The sequence below is a fragment of the Macadamia integrifolia genome, chromosome 7 (assembly GCF_013358625.1).
Source record: "Macadamia integrifolia cultivar HAES 741 chromosome 7, SCU_Mint_v3, whole genome shotgun sequence".
Taxonomy (NCBI): domain Eukaryota; kingdom Viridiplantae; phylum Streptophyta; class Magnoliopsida; order Proteales; family Proteaceae; genus Macadamia; species Macadamia integrifolia.
This window is the reverse complement of record NC_056563.1, coordinates 2,299,065-2,316,748: the sequence shown is the minus strand read 5'-3', so window position 1 is coordinate 2,316,748 and position 17,684 is coordinate 2,299,065. Positions and strand designations below refer to the sequence as shown.

The 17,684-nt window shown below is 38.8% G+C and overlaps 1 protein-coding gene across 4 annotated transcripts in view; it reads left to right on the top strand.

Moving 5' to 3' along the window:
- Positions 1–17,684, top strand: part of LOC122084348 (myosin-17-like) — a 22,199-nt gene that overhangs the window by 2,015 nt on the left and 2,500 nt on the right. For 3 of the 4 annotated variants that reach the window (XR_006141878.1, XR_006141879.1, XM_042652517.1), the window contains exons 2-31: positions 2,215–2,343; positions 2,532–2,675; positions 3,073–3,218; positions 3,332–3,488; positions 4,043–4,101; positions 5,476–5,635; positions 5,737–5,886; positions 5,970–6,106; positions 6,257–6,403; positions 6,495–6,596; positions 6,689–6,746; positions 6,841–6,942; positions 7,187–7,224; positions 7,402–7,528; positions 7,617–7,787; positions 9,709–9,840; positions 9,959–10,068; positions 10,199–10,259; positions 10,442–10,619; positions 12,528–12,733; positions 13,522–13,641; positions 13,755–13,853; positions 13,957–14,178; positions 14,693–14,838; positions 16,149–16,266; positions 16,352–16,402; positions 16,501–16,581; positions 16,724–16,894; positions 17,126–17,275; positions 17,378–17,584. Coding sequence is in view for 2 of the 4 variants with exons in the window: in XM_042652517.1 (XP_042508451.1) it covers positions 2,215–2,343; positions 2,532–2,675; positions 3,073–3,218; positions 3,332–3,488; positions 4,043–4,101; positions 5,476–5,635; positions 5,737–5,886; positions 5,970–6,106; positions 6,257–6,403; positions 6,495–6,596; positions 6,689–6,746; positions 6,841–6,942; positions 7,187–7,224; positions 7,402–7,528; positions 7,617–7,787; positions 9,709–9,840; positions 9,959–10,068; positions 10,199–10,259; positions 10,442–10,619; positions 12,528–12,733; positions 13,522–13,641; positions 13,755–13,853; positions 13,957–14,178; positions 14,693–14,838; positions 16,149–16,266; positions 16,352–16,402; positions 16,501–16,581; positions 16,724–16,894; positions 17,126–17,275; positions 17,378–17,584 (3,879 nt within the window). In the remaining 2 variants the exon portion in view is untranslated. Of the gene's footprint in view, positions 1–2,214; positions 2,344–2,531; positions 2,676–3,072; positions 3,219–3,331; positions 3,489–3,589; positions 3,661–4,042; positions 4,102–5,475; positions 5,636–5,736; positions 5,887–5,969; positions 6,107–6,256; positions 6,404–6,494; positions 6,597–6,688; positions 6,747–6,840; positions 6,943–7,186; positions 7,225–7,401; positions 7,529–7,616; positions 7,788–9,708; positions 9,841–9,958; positions 10,069–10,198; positions 10,260–10,441; positions 10,620–12,527; positions 12,734–13,521; positions 13,642–13,754; positions 13,854–13,956; positions 14,179–14,692; positions 14,839–16,148; positions 16,267–16,351; positions 16,403–16,500; positions 16,582–16,723; positions 16,895–17,125; positions 17,276–17,377; positions 17,585–17,684 lie in introns of those variants that run through there. The other variant, XM_042652518.1, reaches the window with a different exon arrangement.

Here is a 17,684-nt window from a genome sequence, read left to right as displayed (position 1 = left end):
GGGTGGGGGGGAGCCATCAGTTTTGAACGAAAAATTTGGAAAGCAGCATGTGGAAGACCCTTTGTGAAAATATCAGCAACCTGAAGATGGGAGGAAATAAAATGATTGCGAAGGACACATGTGATCAAATCTTGGACAAAGTGATAATAAAATTTTATATTTGTTGAATTACAGAACCCAAAAGTGTAAAGGCCCAACTAGTAAATGAAGTCATCCAAGGTCCCGAAGTTTTCCAATGTGGGATCATTCCCAACATCTCACATGTTGCCTCTCTTTTGGGTGGCAGTACACAGAGGGTGTGTGGCCCTTCTTTTGGGTGACTCTGCATAAATGTATCATTGACATAGTGAAACCAATGGCTCTAATACCAAGTTGAATTATGCACAAAAAAAGGCTGTATTTATCTGTACGACTGTTCCAGTGCAATGCTAGCATAGGAAGTAAAACTCATAGTTATCAGTAGCAGTAATGGTTGCAGATATGTTGGCAGTGTGAGTAGTGCTGGTGATGAGAATGTTGGCTGCAGTAAAGGTTATTTCCTTTTCTGAAGGTCGTGTTGGTGAGGAGTGGCAACAAGTTATTTTATAAAATAGTCAATCTGCAATACCTGATTCTGACTGTTAATTGGCTGGTGTCAACTGTAAACTGCCAGGAGGAGAGTGGGGTGCTCTTGGTACATTGTAAGAAACTTTCCACCCTGAACGTGTTTCAGCTGTCAACCATGGTTTGATTTAAGCATTTTTTTTTTTTGGGGGGGGGGGACTGGTGATACATTGGCAAGTCAGGCCCTGGTGGGTCATATGAAGAAATTCTTATCTCTGTGCTCTAAGCTTTGAACTCCCAAAATATGGATTTAATTAATTAACAGTATCACAGAAACAATGATTAAGGATTTGTCTAAGCAGGTATGGTTTGATATTCTTTCTGACAATCCTTGTATATGAACCCCAAAATGCTACACAGATGCATTTTTAGTTTATCACTTTACCTTTACTTAGATATTAGTGCTTGTGGAGGCAGCAAGAGTAGGGGATCCATAACTTCCTGTGGGGTTGTTGGCAGGAAACTGTGAATCCAAAAGTTAGTCTACTTTCTTTATTTGAAATATGATGACACCATAACTTGTGTTGCATTCGGTTCAAGATCCTCCACATTTATTTTGATCGATAACAGAAATTTTGTTTTGAAGGTGCACAAATTCTAGGTCAGGATTAGCTGAAGAGAGCATATCTACGACCAAAATAACCCAGTAAATAGAATACCCACCATACAAGTCTCTCAGTTGAAAAACACTGCTTGAAATTGGTCAGCCACCATACAAAAGTGGTGTTTGATCTGCAGGAAAAGATCTTGGACTCTTTCAATAAGTGAGTTCCCTAGAACCACCAGTGAGCCTGTGCCAGGGATTGTAGACCTGTCTGCTTTCACGCTAGGTCTCCCAAACCCGTTGCAACTGAAAATCAAAATACCTGAAGTACAGCTGCAAGTCCTGCCCTGGTGAAATCATCCTACCCAATCAGCCAGGAACAGGTGGCCAGCAAAGCTCCTGACCTACTCTAAAGACTCCCATTTGCAGTGATTTTTTTTCTTCTCTACTTTTTTCTGACTGCCTTTCCTTTGGACACAGCTTCCTTGCATAGTGAAGCTGCAGCCATGTAAGTATGTTCCTTCTTTGTATCTTCATGATTGTAATGGAATGAGAAGCATTTAAGGACATTAGGGTCCTCATGTGCCATGGATGATGGCTGCAGTTCGAGGCTTTGACAATAAATTTGTGAAGTTCATATATTGACAATGTATTCTAAAACACTAACTCATAAAAACTAGGAGAGATCCTGATTGACATTTTATTTACTTTCTAAACTTGTTAATTTGTTTCTCCTTTTCTTTTCCCTTCCAGGGGATTGTTTTTAAGGAATTCATTTTTTTATTGACCCCATTTTCTTTGTCATCTTTTGAATGCTGATATTTTCATAGCACTTTTTTACTTATGCAAAGAGAATTTTTGGTGTCTTGATTGAGTTGTACCTTTTCCTCATCTGTCAAAATATGTAAACATTGAATTCAACAAATGTTATGGCAGTATTATCTCTCTGGCTTTGAAATTTGGAATTGCTTTGGAGAAATACAAATTGGAGGCAATCACTATAGCTAGACAACCATCTTTTATATGTGGTTGATGTGCTTTTCTTATGATGTGTATTGCTTTTGTAGGTGGCGCCAGTTAATATTATTCTAGGTTCTCATGTATGGGCTGAAGACCCAGCATTGGCCTGGATTGATGGTGAAGTTTTTCGGATTGATGGTCAAGATATTCATGTTAAGACTACAAGTGGAAAAACGGTGTGGACTGAATCTGTTCATGAATGTTCTTTTCAATATTCTCTAATAATGGCTAGATTATGAACTTTTGGTTGTTACCAAATCCAGGTTTACGTACCTCTGAAGTCCTTCATGTAATGAACCATAAAATTGCAAATTTCCCATTGCTATGGCACTGTGGTTCTTACTGGCTTGGTACTCATATGCAGGTTGTCACGAATGTGTCCAAAGTGTTTCCGAAGGACACTGAAGCCCCACCTGGAGGGGTAGATGACATGACAAAACTTTCATATTTGCATGAGCCTGGAGTTCTGCAAAACCTGGCCACTAGATATGAACTTAATGAAATCTACGTGAGTTCTTCCTACCCCACTCCCACCCCCACACCACAAAAGAAAAAAAATATGTCTTGATATTTATTGACATGCTTAAGTGACATTTGAATTCAGGAAAAAGAAAAGGGAAAGATAAAATAGTATAATAAAAATGATAAAGTTGCAGAGAGTCTCTTTTTTTTTGGGGTGAATAATTTATAATAAATTCATCACCAAAGAGGAGAAGGGGGGGAACAAAGGCCGAGAGAGGCCAACAACACCAACTAACTTTGGGGGGGGGGTGGAGACAGTAGATGGGGAGATCCCAGGAGGCCAGGATACAACGATGAGCTTGTTCCTTAGGGAATCACAGACGGAGAGAGGGGGAGTTGCAGAGAGTCTTATTAACACTAATCTTTGGCTTTTACCTTTCCAGACATACACTGGGAATATCCTTATTGCAATAAATCCATTTCAAAGATTACCTCATCTGTATGATACCCATATGATGCAACAATATAAAGGAGCAGCTTTTGGGGAGTTAAGCCCTCATGTTTTTGCAGTTGCAGATGTTGCGTACAGGTGATTTCAGTGTTTCTCTTAGTTGCCCCCACCAATGCAGTATTAGCTCTTTTTTTTTTTTTTGGTAAGACTTCTATACCTCTATTAATATGCGGTCTTCCATAAGAAAATAGGGCAATGATTAATGAAGGGAAAAGTAACTCCATTCTAGTCAGTGGAGAAAGTGGTGCTGGTAAAACTGAGACGACGAAAATGCTCATGAGATATCTTGCATACATGGGTGGGCGATCTGGAACTGAAGGACGGACAGGTGAACAACAAGTTCTGGAAGTAAGAGTTATTATTACAATGTTGTTGTCTTGTTGTCATTTTATTATTATTATCATCATCATTATTAAATGGCAGTTGTTCGAAAATCTTCCTCTTGGCAGCTTGGCATCCAAATTTTATGGACACAGTCCACTTCATGTTCAACTCCTGTTCTGGGTTGTTAAGACCTATTGTGAGTTGCCATGTAGCAGAATAGAACTCTTTGAATAATGATGGAAAAAAGCTAATGTTGGAAAAGGCTCAAAAAGTTTTGGATGAAATCAAGAATTCAAGGGGTAAAATCCAATACTTGTTGGGCCATATGCTTAAGTTGGACAACAACCAGATTTGACTTTTGGGAAATCCAGTGAGTCCTTGTCTTGAAATAAGTCCCACTGGATTCCATCCTTTGGTTGGAACTGCCACTTCAGCTCAAACCTGTGACTGTCATTATTATTATTGTAGTTGCATTTTTTATTTTCAGCATATCATTATCATTCAATGTTCTTAATGATAATTAAAAGGATTGACATTAAGGACTAAATTGTTGTCTTTATCTGTTGATAAAATTACAGTCAAACCCTGTTCTTGAAGCATTCGGCAATGCGAAAACTGTTCGGAACAACAACTCAAGGTGACTATTTGTTCCTGTGGTGTGTTTCTGAGAGAAAATTAAGAGCTTGTTATAAATTTGACCCGGCTTACCAAAGTTGATTAGCTTCAGGTATTTTGATTATCAAACCTGCAAATGTCTTGAGGCATTTGAGACTTAAACTTGCAAAGCCACTTTTGAATCCAAGTTTTGGAGTGCTTATGTACGTAAGTGATTTCTCTCTCCGGGTGTGTGCACCAGCTCTTCTCCCTCCTGAGCTTTCTATCGATAAAAATATTTATTAGAAACAATTAAGTTGTAAGTTTACAAGTGAAGTGCCACTCCATAAAGTGGATCAGCCCTCCAAGTCCAAAGCCCAATCATTGGACAATGTCGGTGAAAACTTCCTCTGGAAAAAAACCTCTATTGACCTGAACCCACTCTTTGCTGGTTTCCCTTAAAAGGAGATGAAGAACTTGAGTCCTTTTAGGAGTCTTGAATCTTAGCTCTGATGGGTCTCATTTGGCTGCTGGTCCAGACAAATGAAATGTAATCTTCCTGGTCTGTGAGCAGATCAGTGAACCCTGATTTTTGGTTATTGAAGGAGCAGCTGTCTTAATTCAATATTTCAATTGACATCACCCAGGGAACGGCAGAGCCAGGAGGGACCATAATTCAATGTGATATAGTTTGAGAACCGGAGTGACACTTCATCATTCTCTCACTTCACTATTTAATAAATCAACTGTGGATTTGCACTTACAACTCAAATGATAATCTGATTTGATAATGCCATATGTGGAAAGCTTTGATTAAGCCATCAGATTGAGGGACCATCCTAGCTTGAAGCTTAACTAGTTAATATCTGACCATCCTCCCTGGTTAACCATATCTTAATGGCATACGTCAGCATGATTGTGCCTGGTGGGTACCCATTAGATATCTGGCCGCAGAACTGACAGCAAAATTAACCACATCTGTACTGTTTTGAAATAGGCATATCAGTTTGGTTTATTTTTCTCTGTCAGAAAAAATAGGAAGCTCTAGTTGTCTAAGACCTTTTTTTTTTGGTCTTCTTTTCTGTGATAACTAAGTGCTGTATTAGGGCTAATATTGCTTGCTCAACTTGGATTTGGCAAGTGGTTTTTGCAAACTTTGAATCTTGAGGCTTGTTCCTGTTGCATACTTGCATGGCGGGAAGGCCTTAAGCTTACCAACCCCAATAGCTGTAAGAAACTGGGATGATTTTATAGCCTTATAAAATTTGTTGTCATAGTCCTATTGATACTAGATACTAAACAGCTTCTTCAGGGCTGATGTAACAATTATTGCTTCACATGTTAGTTCTAAATATTCTTCTTCTTGAAGGAGCTTATTATACTCTCTTTTTTTGTTCATCGTGGCATTACGATGAAGTCGTTTTGGTAAATTTGTTGAGATCCAATTCGACAAGAGTGGGAGAATATCAGGGGCAGCTATTCGGACATACCTTCTTGAAAGGTCTCGGGTTTGCCAAATATCAGATCCTGAAAGAAACTACCATTGCTTTTACCTTCTTTGTGCAGCACCATCAGAGGTTTGTGTTCTCCATTTTGCCTTTTGGGTTGATATCTGTTCATTTACACTGTTGATCAAGTATGTTCCGTTATATTCTGATACTCTTACTTAAATATGCAGGACATCGTGAAATATAAGTTGGGAAATCTTAAATCTTTTCATTATCTAAACCAGTCCAGTTGCTATGAGCTTGATGGAGTAAATGATGCCCATGAATATCTTGCAACCAGAAGGGCAATGGATATTGTTGGGATAAGCAAGCAAGAACAGGTCACCTCCTTGTCCAAGATACTTCTTTGTGCTTCTTGTTCTGATAGTTCAATCAGCTTTCTGATGATAAACATTATCTCCAGGAAGCAATTTTCAGGGTTGTAGCTGCGATTCTTCATCTTGGAAATATTGAATTTGCAAAGGGAAAGGAGATAGACTCCTCTGTCATCAAGGATGAGAAGTCCAGATTTCATCTTAATATGACAGCTGAACTTCTTATGTATGTTCCAATTTTTAGATTTTTAAGGTTTTATTCCATGGTTGTTTCTTTGAATTATGTTATCTGCAAATTGATGTTGTCTGATCACACCTGTGGTTGTCTATTAGAGTCATGCTCTTACTTTCTTTGGCAATTTTTGCTGCCTGATAGGTGCAACACCCCAGGCTTAGAAGATGCATTGATTAAACGTGTAATGGTGACTCCGGAGGAAGTCATTACAAGAGCTCTAGATCCTGTTGCAGCAGTGTTTAGCAGGGATGGCTTGGCTAAGACAATATATTCTCGTCTGTTTGATTGGTAAGAGCTTACATGATGTTCTGTCAGTTTGTGTGGAAATGGGTTTTCTTATGGATGTTAGGTTTTAACAAGTTTACTATATCGTCTACAGGCTTGTGGAAAAAATTAATATTTCAATTGGGCAGGATCCGAACTCAAAGTCAATAATTGGAGTTCTTGATATTTATGGTTTTGAAAGTTTTAAGTGCAATAGGTAAGGGACTATTGGGAGGAGCCATCTTTCAAGAAATTTTTTAATGAGAAAACTTGGCCCATCAGATTTGCTTTTGTATTTGTCTTTTACAGTTTTGAGCAGTTCTGTATCAATTTTACAAACGAGAAGCTGCAACAACATTTCAACCAGGTTATCTCCCTTGAAGGCTGCACATTTTTCTAGAGTTTTTTTTTTTTTTTTTTTTGTTGCCTTCTTTGAAATAGATGTACATTTGTCTTGGCAGCACATCTTCAAAATGGAACAAGAAGAGTATACCAAGGAGGAAATCAATTGGAGCTACATAGAATTTGTTGATAACCAAGATGTTCTGGATCTGATTGAGAAGGTTTAGTTTGCTGTTTGATACTGTGTTTTAACCCTGTGACTTTGTTTCAATGGTGAAAATTTTAGCACACATTAAAGAGTTCATCAGCATCCATCATCGACACACACACACACACACATGCACATATCTTAAGAGCATTATATTCATAATTCGCCTTTCTATCTTATAATTTATTTGCATGTTTCTATCATTCTTCTGATGCATCGTTTTGGGCAATGGCAATTGACTAGTTCAATATGTGCAGAAACCAGGAGGAATAATTGCACTTCTTGATGAAGCTTGGTATGTGGTTGACGTTTGGTTCTTCTGATCTTAATTGTGCTATCTCTTGAGAGTGGAAAGTTGGATTTGCTCATTTTCTGTTCTTCCATATGCATGATAACCTACACTCCTATAGTCTTACAGATAGGGGAATTTCCATTTATGATTTGCTAATGTTTATGTCCTTGCTTCATGCAGCATGTTTCCTAAGTCTACACGAGAAACATTTGCCCAGAAATTGTACACAACATTTAAAAACAATAAGCGCTTCAGAAAACCAAAGCTTTCTCGTACTGGTTTTACAATATCTCACTATGCAGGGGAGGTGTGAATTAAATACTATCTGTCTATTTGTTCTTGATCATTTTCTGCAAAATTAAATAATATTTTTCTGAATTCATTAATCTATGTAGGTAAATTATCAATGCGATCAGTTCCTGGACAAGAACAAAGATTATGTTGTGGCAGAGCATCAAGAATTATTGACTGCCTCAAAGTGCTCCTTTGTTGCTGGGTTGTTTCCTCCACTTCCAGAGGAGTCATCAAAGTCATCCAAATTCTCTTCTATTGGGGTACGCTTCAAGGTAATCTGTGTCCACTTGCTTCCTGGCTCCTTTATTTCAGATGAAATGAATTTTCGTAATGATTTGTATCAGTAGAAGCTAAGAGCTGAACTTCGTAGAGTGCCACCTGCTTCCTCCCCTTTGCCCTGTTGAACTGTCTGGTGTGGTACTCATACTACAATTCTACAAACCGCTTCTCTTCCCGTTGTCTTCTTTAAAATGCTAGATCTGTTTACAGGTTGGGATTCTCTAAACAGTTAATGGTTGCAGATATCATTACCCATAATGATTACCACCCCCACCCCCCCACGCCATCCTCCTCCCCCTTGTTAGACGTTGTCTGGAATGCCTTATCTAAGGTCTCTTGGCATGGGAGATATTGTTGTTTGGTCTACATCTTCTTCAGGCCTTTTCAGCTCCAAAGCAGCCTGGGAGCTCATCAGATCTCGCGGGGACTTATTTCGTTGTTGCAAGTTAGTGCAGTTCAAAGGCCATATCCCTCGTCACAGTTTCACTGTCTGGTGGGCCCTTTCCAATTTCCTTCCAACGCAGTCTTTCCTCATCCACCATTAGATTCAGTTCTCTCCCCTTGCTGCCTCTGCTGGAATGCTTAGGAAGACATGGATCATCTCTTTTGCTTGCCTTTTTTCCTCTTCCATCTGCAAAGGACTTCTCACAAAATGCTGGGCAAGAAGCCAAACGATTCTGCCATTTGAGAGGGAATGGATCTGTGTGGACATGTCCTTTCCTGGTAAATCTCCTTGTGACATAGTTGGTTAGCTAGCTTTTGGTGCCGAAATCAACCATCTTTGGAAGGAACACAATCTCTAAAAATCTGAGACTTCATCTCCTTTAATATCAAGAGCAAGCTTTCTTTGGTCTCCGCTTCTTGTGTTGATTCCTCAAGGAATAGGCATACTGTTGTGTAAGGGGTCTGTCCCTCTCCCTCCCCCCTGAGGATTGGGTTTAGCTGATTGTATTTATTTCCTTCTGGTTTTCTTTTCACCTATTTTAGGGTCCCTATTTCTCCTTTCCCCTTTTGATAACGAATTTTTTATTCACCCAAAAGAAAAAATGCTCTCAGTTTTTGAATCTCTACTCTGTACCTTCTCAAAAGGGGCTTGCTCAACCATATCTTTGAGACATGTCATGCTGAATTGGATAAGTTTTACATCAGCAATGCTAATTGGACCTCACACGTAAGGACGACTTCATTGACTTTATGAGCTACTTGCTGAAATGGTGCTTGTGCAGCCTGGAAAATTTGACTGAGTTGGTACACTAACATAGTTTGACTTGCTAATAGCATTATGAATGCCTTTTGAGTCAGTTTTTGAACATAATAATTGTACTGGTTTATTTGGGAGCTAGCCTGACTCCATCAAATCACAAGTGCATGGGCTGTAAAAGGATGAAATCCAGTTGAAGTTTTTCTGTCAAATCACAAGTGTGTACTTTCGGAATTATGACATTTTTGTTTCCTTGGGCTTGTCTGTAGATTTGCTGGAAAAGGCTCAATTCTCTTCATTTTTCTAGATTTTGAGTAGTCTAATGATTTATAACTGGACTCAATCTAATGGAAAGTTCTATTATTTCTTTTCTTGAGCTTTATTTATTGTGATTGGATTATTTTTAGTTTTTTACGGACATTACATACACAAACGCGTACACATACATAATAATGATGCATGTATGTAGATGATTTCTTTTCTTGATCTTTGTTTGTTGTGAATGGAGTATGAATTAACAGATTACATTATAATGATGCATGAATACTCAATTCTAAGATGCTGGTCCTCATTCATGGGCTAGCACACTTGGAGAATGTGCACATTATTTTGTATTGGTGTGAGTTACTGGTATTAAATGTTTGGTATACAACTGGTACACATTGACACATCTGCAAGATAACTTGACGAAAGCTAACATTCTAACCTTGCAGCTGCAACTTCAATCTTTGATGGAAACCTTGAGTTCAACAGAACCTCACTACATCAGATGTGTGAAACCAAACAATGTGCTCAAACCTGCTATTTTTGAGAACTTGAACATTATCAATCAATTACGCTGTGGTGTAAGTTTTCTTTGGAAGAGACATGCTATTATGGGAGTGCTTTTATCTGTGGTTTCATATCGAATTATTTTAAAATGGTGTTTCAGTGGATAAAATTCTTTTCACTTCTTTCTTTTAGGGTGTTCTTGAAGCAATTAGGATCAGCTGTGCTGGATATCCCACTAGACGAACATTTTATGAGTTTCTGAACCGTTTTAGTATTCTTGCCCCAGATGTTTTGGAGGGAAAGTAAGTCTAACAGTTCCTTCTTTTTTTTTTTTTTAGCTTTTATGCCATATATTCTAGATGGGAGATATAGATACTTTCAGAAACTTTGCATCAAGCAACAGTTCACATGGATTCTTTTCTCCCTTGACAGCTACGATGACAAGGTTGCATGCCAAATGATTTTAGATAAAATGGGATTGAAAGGTTATCAGGTGACATTACCATTTCCTCTTACTCATTGTCTTATTCGCAGTATCCAAGTGATCCTTAGGATCTTTGAATGATTACCTGCTATAGTGTAATCCTATGTACTTCTGGTAGAACTTTTCCTATGATATATTTAGCCACTGAGAATATTCAGTATCATTCATTATCCCAATCACTGGCTTAACAGATAGGTAAGTCAAAAGTCTTCCTGAGAGCTGGTCAGATGGCTGAGTTGGATGCACGAAGAACAGAGGTTCTTGGCAATGCAGCTAGAACCATTCAAAGACAAATCCGTACTTACATTGCTCGCAAAGAATTCATCACATTGCGCAAAGCTGTGATTCACTTGCAATCCTGCTTGAGAGGTGTCCCTTTTCAACTATACATGTTCCTCTTTTTGGTATCATTGAGCGATCATTCCTGAGAATGAGATGTCTTATAAATGATTTTGACTGTTTAGCATTTGAAGCTTTTAACTTTTTAGTGTAAATCAAAATAAACAAAAAGTTGGCCTGCCAAGCTAGCTTCTTAAGTCACCTCCCTCCAATCAATTATTCATGTCTATCTCCCCTCCAACCCTAGGTGGTCTTGAATCTCACCGGCCTAAAGACCAAAATAATTGTATTAATTCCAATCACATGAAAGACGAAATAACAACAACTTAGCCTTATCCCGATTAAATGAGATTAGCCACATGGATCCTTGCCCCCCCTAATTAGCTCCATTCGACGTCATACTTGACACAAGGCCTAAGCTATGCATGCATTTCCTCACCACTTCTCTTAAAATCATTTTAGGTTTGCCCCTAGCTCTTTTAAATCCTACAATCTGAATTAAATCACTCCTCCGTACTGGAACATCCAAAGGCCTCCGTTAAACATGGCCATGCCACCTCGAACGAATTTCTCATAGCTTATCATGTATCGGAACTACTCCCAAATCAGCTCTAATATGATCATTTCTTACTTTATCTTTTCTAATTTTATCACTCATCGATCTCAACATCCTCATCTCCACTACACTGAGTTTATCTACATGATGTTTCTTTACTACCCAACATTCTGCACCATACATCATAGCCGGTAAATGGCGGTCATATAAAATTTTCTTTTAAGTTTTAGAGGAATACATCTATCACACAATACTCCAGGTGCACCGCTCCACTTCATCCCTCATATTTTAATTCTTTTTGAAACATCATCCGCTATATCACCTTCTTTATTTATGATGGAGCTATATACCTAAAATAGTCACTTTGTGGAACCTCCCTCTCATCAATTCTTGTCACCTCATTATCGTCCTCATGTAATTAAGTTACACAACATATACTTTGTCTTCGTTCTACTTATTTTAAAACCTTTTGATTCCATTTTCGATCTCTATAACTCCAACTTGGCATTAATCTCTGCTTTTGTCTCATCCACTAAAACAACATCATCAACAAAAAACATACACTAAAGAACCTCATCTTGAATGTCTTTGATAACCCATCTATGAAAAAGGAAAGATGGGGAATAATCCATGAGTTAGCATCAAATAATGATATGGGATTTTGGTAGGTATACCCATGAAGATGAAGCTGACAATCTTACATCTTCATGCAAATATTATAAAACCTTTTGATTCCATGTTCGATCTCCATAACTCCAACTTGGCATTAATCCCTGCTTTTGTCGCATCCACCAAAACAATATCATCAGCAAAAAACATACACTAAAGAACCTCATCTTGAATGTCTCTGATAACCCATCTATGAAAAAGGAAAGATGGGGAATAATCCATGTGTTAGCATCAAATAATGATATGGGATTTTGGTAGGTATACCCATGAAGATGAAGCTGACAATCTTACATCTTCATGCAAATATTATAAAACCTTTTGATTCCATGTTCGATCTCCATAACTCCAACTTGGCATTAATCCCTGCTTTTGTCGCATCCACCAAAACAATATCATCAGTAAAAAACATACACTAAAGAACCTTATCTTGAATGTCTCTGATAATCCATTTATGAAAAAGGAAAGATGGGGAATAATCCATGTCTTAGCATCAGATAATGATATGGGATTTTGGTACGTATACCCATGAGGATGAAGCTGACAATCTTACATCTTCATGCAGATATATGACAACTTTCAAAGATATTCAGAAATTATATAATGTTAAGCCAATTTTCTTGGAATGAGATACCTTGCCCTCGTCTTATATTGCTCTATTTAACTGCTTCAGCTGGCCTCTTGGAATATTTACTTAGTGGACCATCCCTTTGCAGGTAAACTGACCCGCAAATTGTATGAGCACTTACGACGGGAAGCAGCTGCTGTGAAGATAGAGAAAATTTTCCGTCAATATGTTGCAAGGAAATCTTACAAAGCACTGCAGTTGTCTGCAATCACCTTGCAGACAGGCTTGAGGGCAATGGCTGCACGCAATGGTTTCACATTCAGAAAGCAAACTAAGGCTACGATCATTATCCAGGTACCATAGTTGACTTGGAGCACATTAGCACTAGGAGTGGAAATTTATTGGGCGAAGCCAAGTTTTGGGTATGAGGAAAATAGTACAGGTCTGACCTGTCTTGGGCCTGCCTGGTGGGCTGACAGGGTAAAAGTTTCCTACACGGTTCACTCAAGAAGCCCAACTGAAAAACCTAAAAATCTGCCACATGACAGATCAGATGGGACCCGAATTTTGGGGGCAGGTGACCATAGGTCCCCTGGTTACATGTCAAGTTTCAGCCCATTCAGTTGTCAATACATAGAAGGGTATTTTTATTGAATTAGGGTCTGAATTTTGACACATGGATATTCTGGACCATTTCCTCTCTATCCAACAGTTGGAATTGCCACATCATCTGTCCATATGGCTCAAAAGGGTGGACCATTTAAGCAGCCCTTCCTAAACTGGGCCATGTAAATTTCCCCATTTCCTGACTATGTATACATTTTGTTTTGTCACAATATTTTGTGTTGTGTAAGGGGGTTTGTGGAGGTGGGTGGCAGAGATTATGGGAACCTCTAAAGGATACTTGCTACAATGACCCATGCAATTCGGCTATGTTTGGGTCCATATTGACTGGATTCATTCACTCTATCAGGCCTACCTTGGGTAGATGCAGGACCAGGGGCATCCTGGCTACCATTGGCCTTGTCACCCTCTTTTTAAAAATTTCTTTGACTTTTTAAAGCAAAAATTAAAATCTTGTGAAATAGCATATCAGAAATTTGAACATTTGAGTTTTTGATCTGTCTTTTGGTGGCCTACAGGCTCATTGGCGTTGCTACAGGGAATGTTCATACTATAAGCGGCTTCAGAAGGCAATAATCATTTCTCAGTGTGGTTGGAGACAAACCGTAGCTAGGAGAGAGCTCAGAAAGCTCAAAATGGTTTGACCAAATTCACTAATGTGGTTTTGTCTGCTGGCACATATTTTTAGTGCATCTTGTGGTGTTCACCTATTTATTAACAAATACTAGCGATGCCTTTGAAATGCATTCAGGCTGCAAGAGAAACGGGGGCCCTTAAAGAAGCAAAAGATAAACTGGAAAAGATGGTGGAGGAGCTTACATGGCGTTTGCAGTTGGAGAAAAGAATAAGGGTAAATACTTATTTCATTTTATTTCTCACTGTTGAATATCAGTTTGCCATGGTTTTAGAGGGACTTACAGTGTGACTTTATTATGTCTTGTTTTGAAACACAGACTGACCTAGAAGAGGCAAAAGCCCAAGAAATTTCCAAGTTACAGGATGCTTTGCAAGCAATGCAACTACAAGTAGAAGAGGCAAATGCAAGGGTTGTAAGAGAACGAGAGGCAGCTCGGAAAGCTATCGAAGGAGCACCACCAGTGATTAAGGAAACCCCTGTTATAGTTCAAGATACCGCAAAGGTTGATGCATTGACTGCTGAAGTTGAGAATCTGAAGGTAGGCCAGCAATGCCCAAGTATGTGATGGTCTATTAAATGCCTTGTTCTCACTACTCCTATGGATTATAGGGTAGATCGCGATCATCAAGAAGGCCTTGAGTAGCAGAAGGCCTCTTGTGAGATGGCATTGGGTACTGAGAATAAGCCCCACACAAGCATGAAGCATGTGAAATGATTGTGAACCCCTCCCTCAGGTGTGATTGGTTCCAAATCATTATTTACAATAAATATGGTGATGAAATTGAGGCTTGAATAGCAGAAGGTCTCTTGTATGCTTGGTTTACGCATATGAGGTTTTGTGTTGATTTAGTGAAGCTATCCTGGAACCTACTGGTACGGAAGCGTCACAGCATCAGAAGATGCTGTTTATGGAGCTCATAACATTGAGTTTGCTTATCAGCTGGCAAGCCTAGGATTTTGGTCTAAGATCCAAGTTAATTATTTACTCTAACACAACATTTCAAATTCATATGGGCCACATGTGACACAGTAGACTCTTGTCATTTTTTCAGGAAAAGCTGAAATCAGAACGACAGACAGCAGAAGAAACTAAAAAAGCTCATGCTGATGCTCAGGCTCAGGCTAAAAATGGAGAGCTGAGTAAAAAGCTCGAAGATGCGGAGCGCAAAGTGGATCAACTTCAGGATTCAGTGCAGAGGTCTGAAAAGTGGTTGAAATTTTTAAATATTTTATATTTCTCCTACCATTGGACAAAATGTCTGAGAAACATGTTATCAACTATTCTGCTGGGGCCCTTGTGGACTGATCTAGTACTCTCCTACCCCTCCGTATCCTCCTGCCTTCTCCCTGTGGTATATATGGGGGCAACTGCAAGCACAGTCCTAACTTGTTATAACACTATGCCGCTGGAAATAACTTAGTTCTGGCAGCTTTCTAAATTTTCTATCCTTAAAGCCTTTTTCACTTGCTTGAGGTGCCTTCACAGCCTTCCCCATTCGCAGGCAGGGACAGAATGCTGAATCAACATTAGGTATCATTATTAGCTGTAAACAGATCGGATCTGGATTGCTCTGGGAAACTAACGAGGACACACAACCTAATATGATAGTTATACCAGCCTATATAGAAAATCAAAGTATAGGTGTCGATGCCTGCTAACGATACAAGGTGTTTGACATGGCAAATTTTTTAAATTGATGTGCCCTTTTTTTTTGGGGGGGGGGTATAAATGTACGATTTTTTTTTTTTTACCTAGGAACTAGTTTACATTTTCATATATGAGGATCTGCTGGCTGAGTTTTGTTGCAAAGACATCTGGGAAATCTATGCATCTTTTTCATGGAAGCTTAGTTGCAACCAAAAAGAGCTGATCTGAAACATTACCTTGACCTCGTGGTAAATTTCCACCGAAGTTCTTTTTTGGGGTACTTGTAAATTAGGATTTGAAACTTTCGTTGCTGGTGTAGACAGGAGAGTCTTAAGATATGGTAGGTCTTATAGATGCTGACCTTACAATGAAACTAAACATATGAACAAAACAGAGGGTCCCTATCTGATGGATGCTGTGGAGAAGAGTCATCAGACATGTCATCACTCCATGTGCTGAAACAGTAGCTGTTTCCTGGCCAACAGGAGGCAGGTGTATCAGCTAGAATTTTTCTTTTTCTGTCCATTCTTGTAGGTCATATTGGTTAAGGATCGAGATTCGATCCAACTATGAGCCTATTTGGCTATTTCTCATTGTTATTAGACGCTTGGTTTTAGCTATTTTCTTGTTTTCATTTCTAGAAAACCCAGAGCCATCATTTCTATATAGCGTAAGGGAATTTTATATTTTACATGGCTATCTTACTTTGAAAATAAGCCTTCATTCCTCTAATGCTTTATAATGAAATGGGAGCTAATGGACAGTGTTAAGGGAATTTTGGTTGGGTAGAGAAACTCTCGTATTTTTGCACAGCCAGTTGTAAATTTTTAAGCTTGTTATTTGTTTTCCCTATGATTTAGGCTTGAAGAGAAACTGTCCAATATAGAGTCAGAGAATCAAGTACTCCGTCAGCAGGCACTGGCCATTTCACCAACTAGTAAAGCTTTATCTGCACAGCAGAAGACAACAGTTATTCAGGTACGCATGGTCAACAAGTCATAATACTTTTCTTCATGACACGTATGTCCATGATAACACATGAGGCTTTGCAATAATTTGACAGAGGACTCCAGATAATGGGAATATTCTGAGTGGAGAAACAAAGATGGCATCAGTAAGGGGAAACTTGATCATTTCTAAATTTACTATATCTTCTTTAATTTGGGGAATAAACAATTTATTCTGTTTTTCATTATCTGTTTAATGTTTTAGGATTTGAATCTTGCTGTATCTACTCCACGGGAGCCTGAAACAGAGGAAAGGCCGCAAAAATCACTTAATGTGAAACAGCAGGTTAGAAGCTGTCAGATCGATAGTATTTTGCATCATTAAAATGCTTTATGAAAGCTTCATAATTCATTATATAATTACTAATTCTTTTACATTCCGTTTGTTTCTACTGATCTGATTCTTGCTTTCTATTCTTGTGGTTCAGGAGAACCAAGACCTGCTGATAAAGTGTATTTCTCAAGACCTTGGGTTCACTGGGGGCAGACCTGTTGCTGCCTGTATCATTTATAAATGCCTGCTTCACTGGAGGTCATTTGAAGTTGAAAGAACCACCGTCTTTGACCGTATCATTCAAACAATAGGCTCAGCTATTGAGGTACCTCAATAATCTTAGCTTGTGACTGTCTCAAATTTGTGTATCTTAGTCAGTGAATTAGGATGACAATCATTAATCCATGACACCTATCTCATGACTTGGGGGAAGAACACTGGAATTGTACAATCACACTAATCTTTCCGCCAAAATGATTGGTAAATGGTCAAATTTTCTTGTATTATGTTACTATAATGTCGTTTTACTTATGGCGCACTGTTTACCCTGCTGAAGGCCCAGGATAATAATGATGTACTAGCCTATTGGTTATCTAATTCATCCACATTATTGTTGCTTCTCCAACGCACCCTAAAAGCAAGTGGTGCATCTAGCTTGGCTCCTCAAAGGCGAAGATCAGCTTCTCTGTTTGGAAGGATGTCTCCAGTAAGAACTGGTCATTTGTTTTATCATGTTACATGTGCTTATGCTCAAATCTCAATGTAGTTCGCATTTAAAATTTTTAGTGCTCACTAAAATTTTCTTCAGGGACTAAGATCATCTCCACAAAGTGCTGGGCTCCCATTTCTTAATGGTCGGATGCTCAGTGGATTGGATGATTTGCGAAAAGTTGAAGCCAAATATCCTGCTTTACTGTTCAAGCAGCAACTTACAGCGTTCCTTGAGAAGATATATGGAATGATAAGGGATAATCTGAAAAAAGAGATCTCTCCATTGCTTGGATTGTGTATACAGGTCATTGCTACACAATATTGCATACACTAGAATTTGCATTAGCTCATCTCTGCCCTTTTTCTGCCTTTTTTTTTTTTTTTTGGGGGGGGGGGGGGGGGGG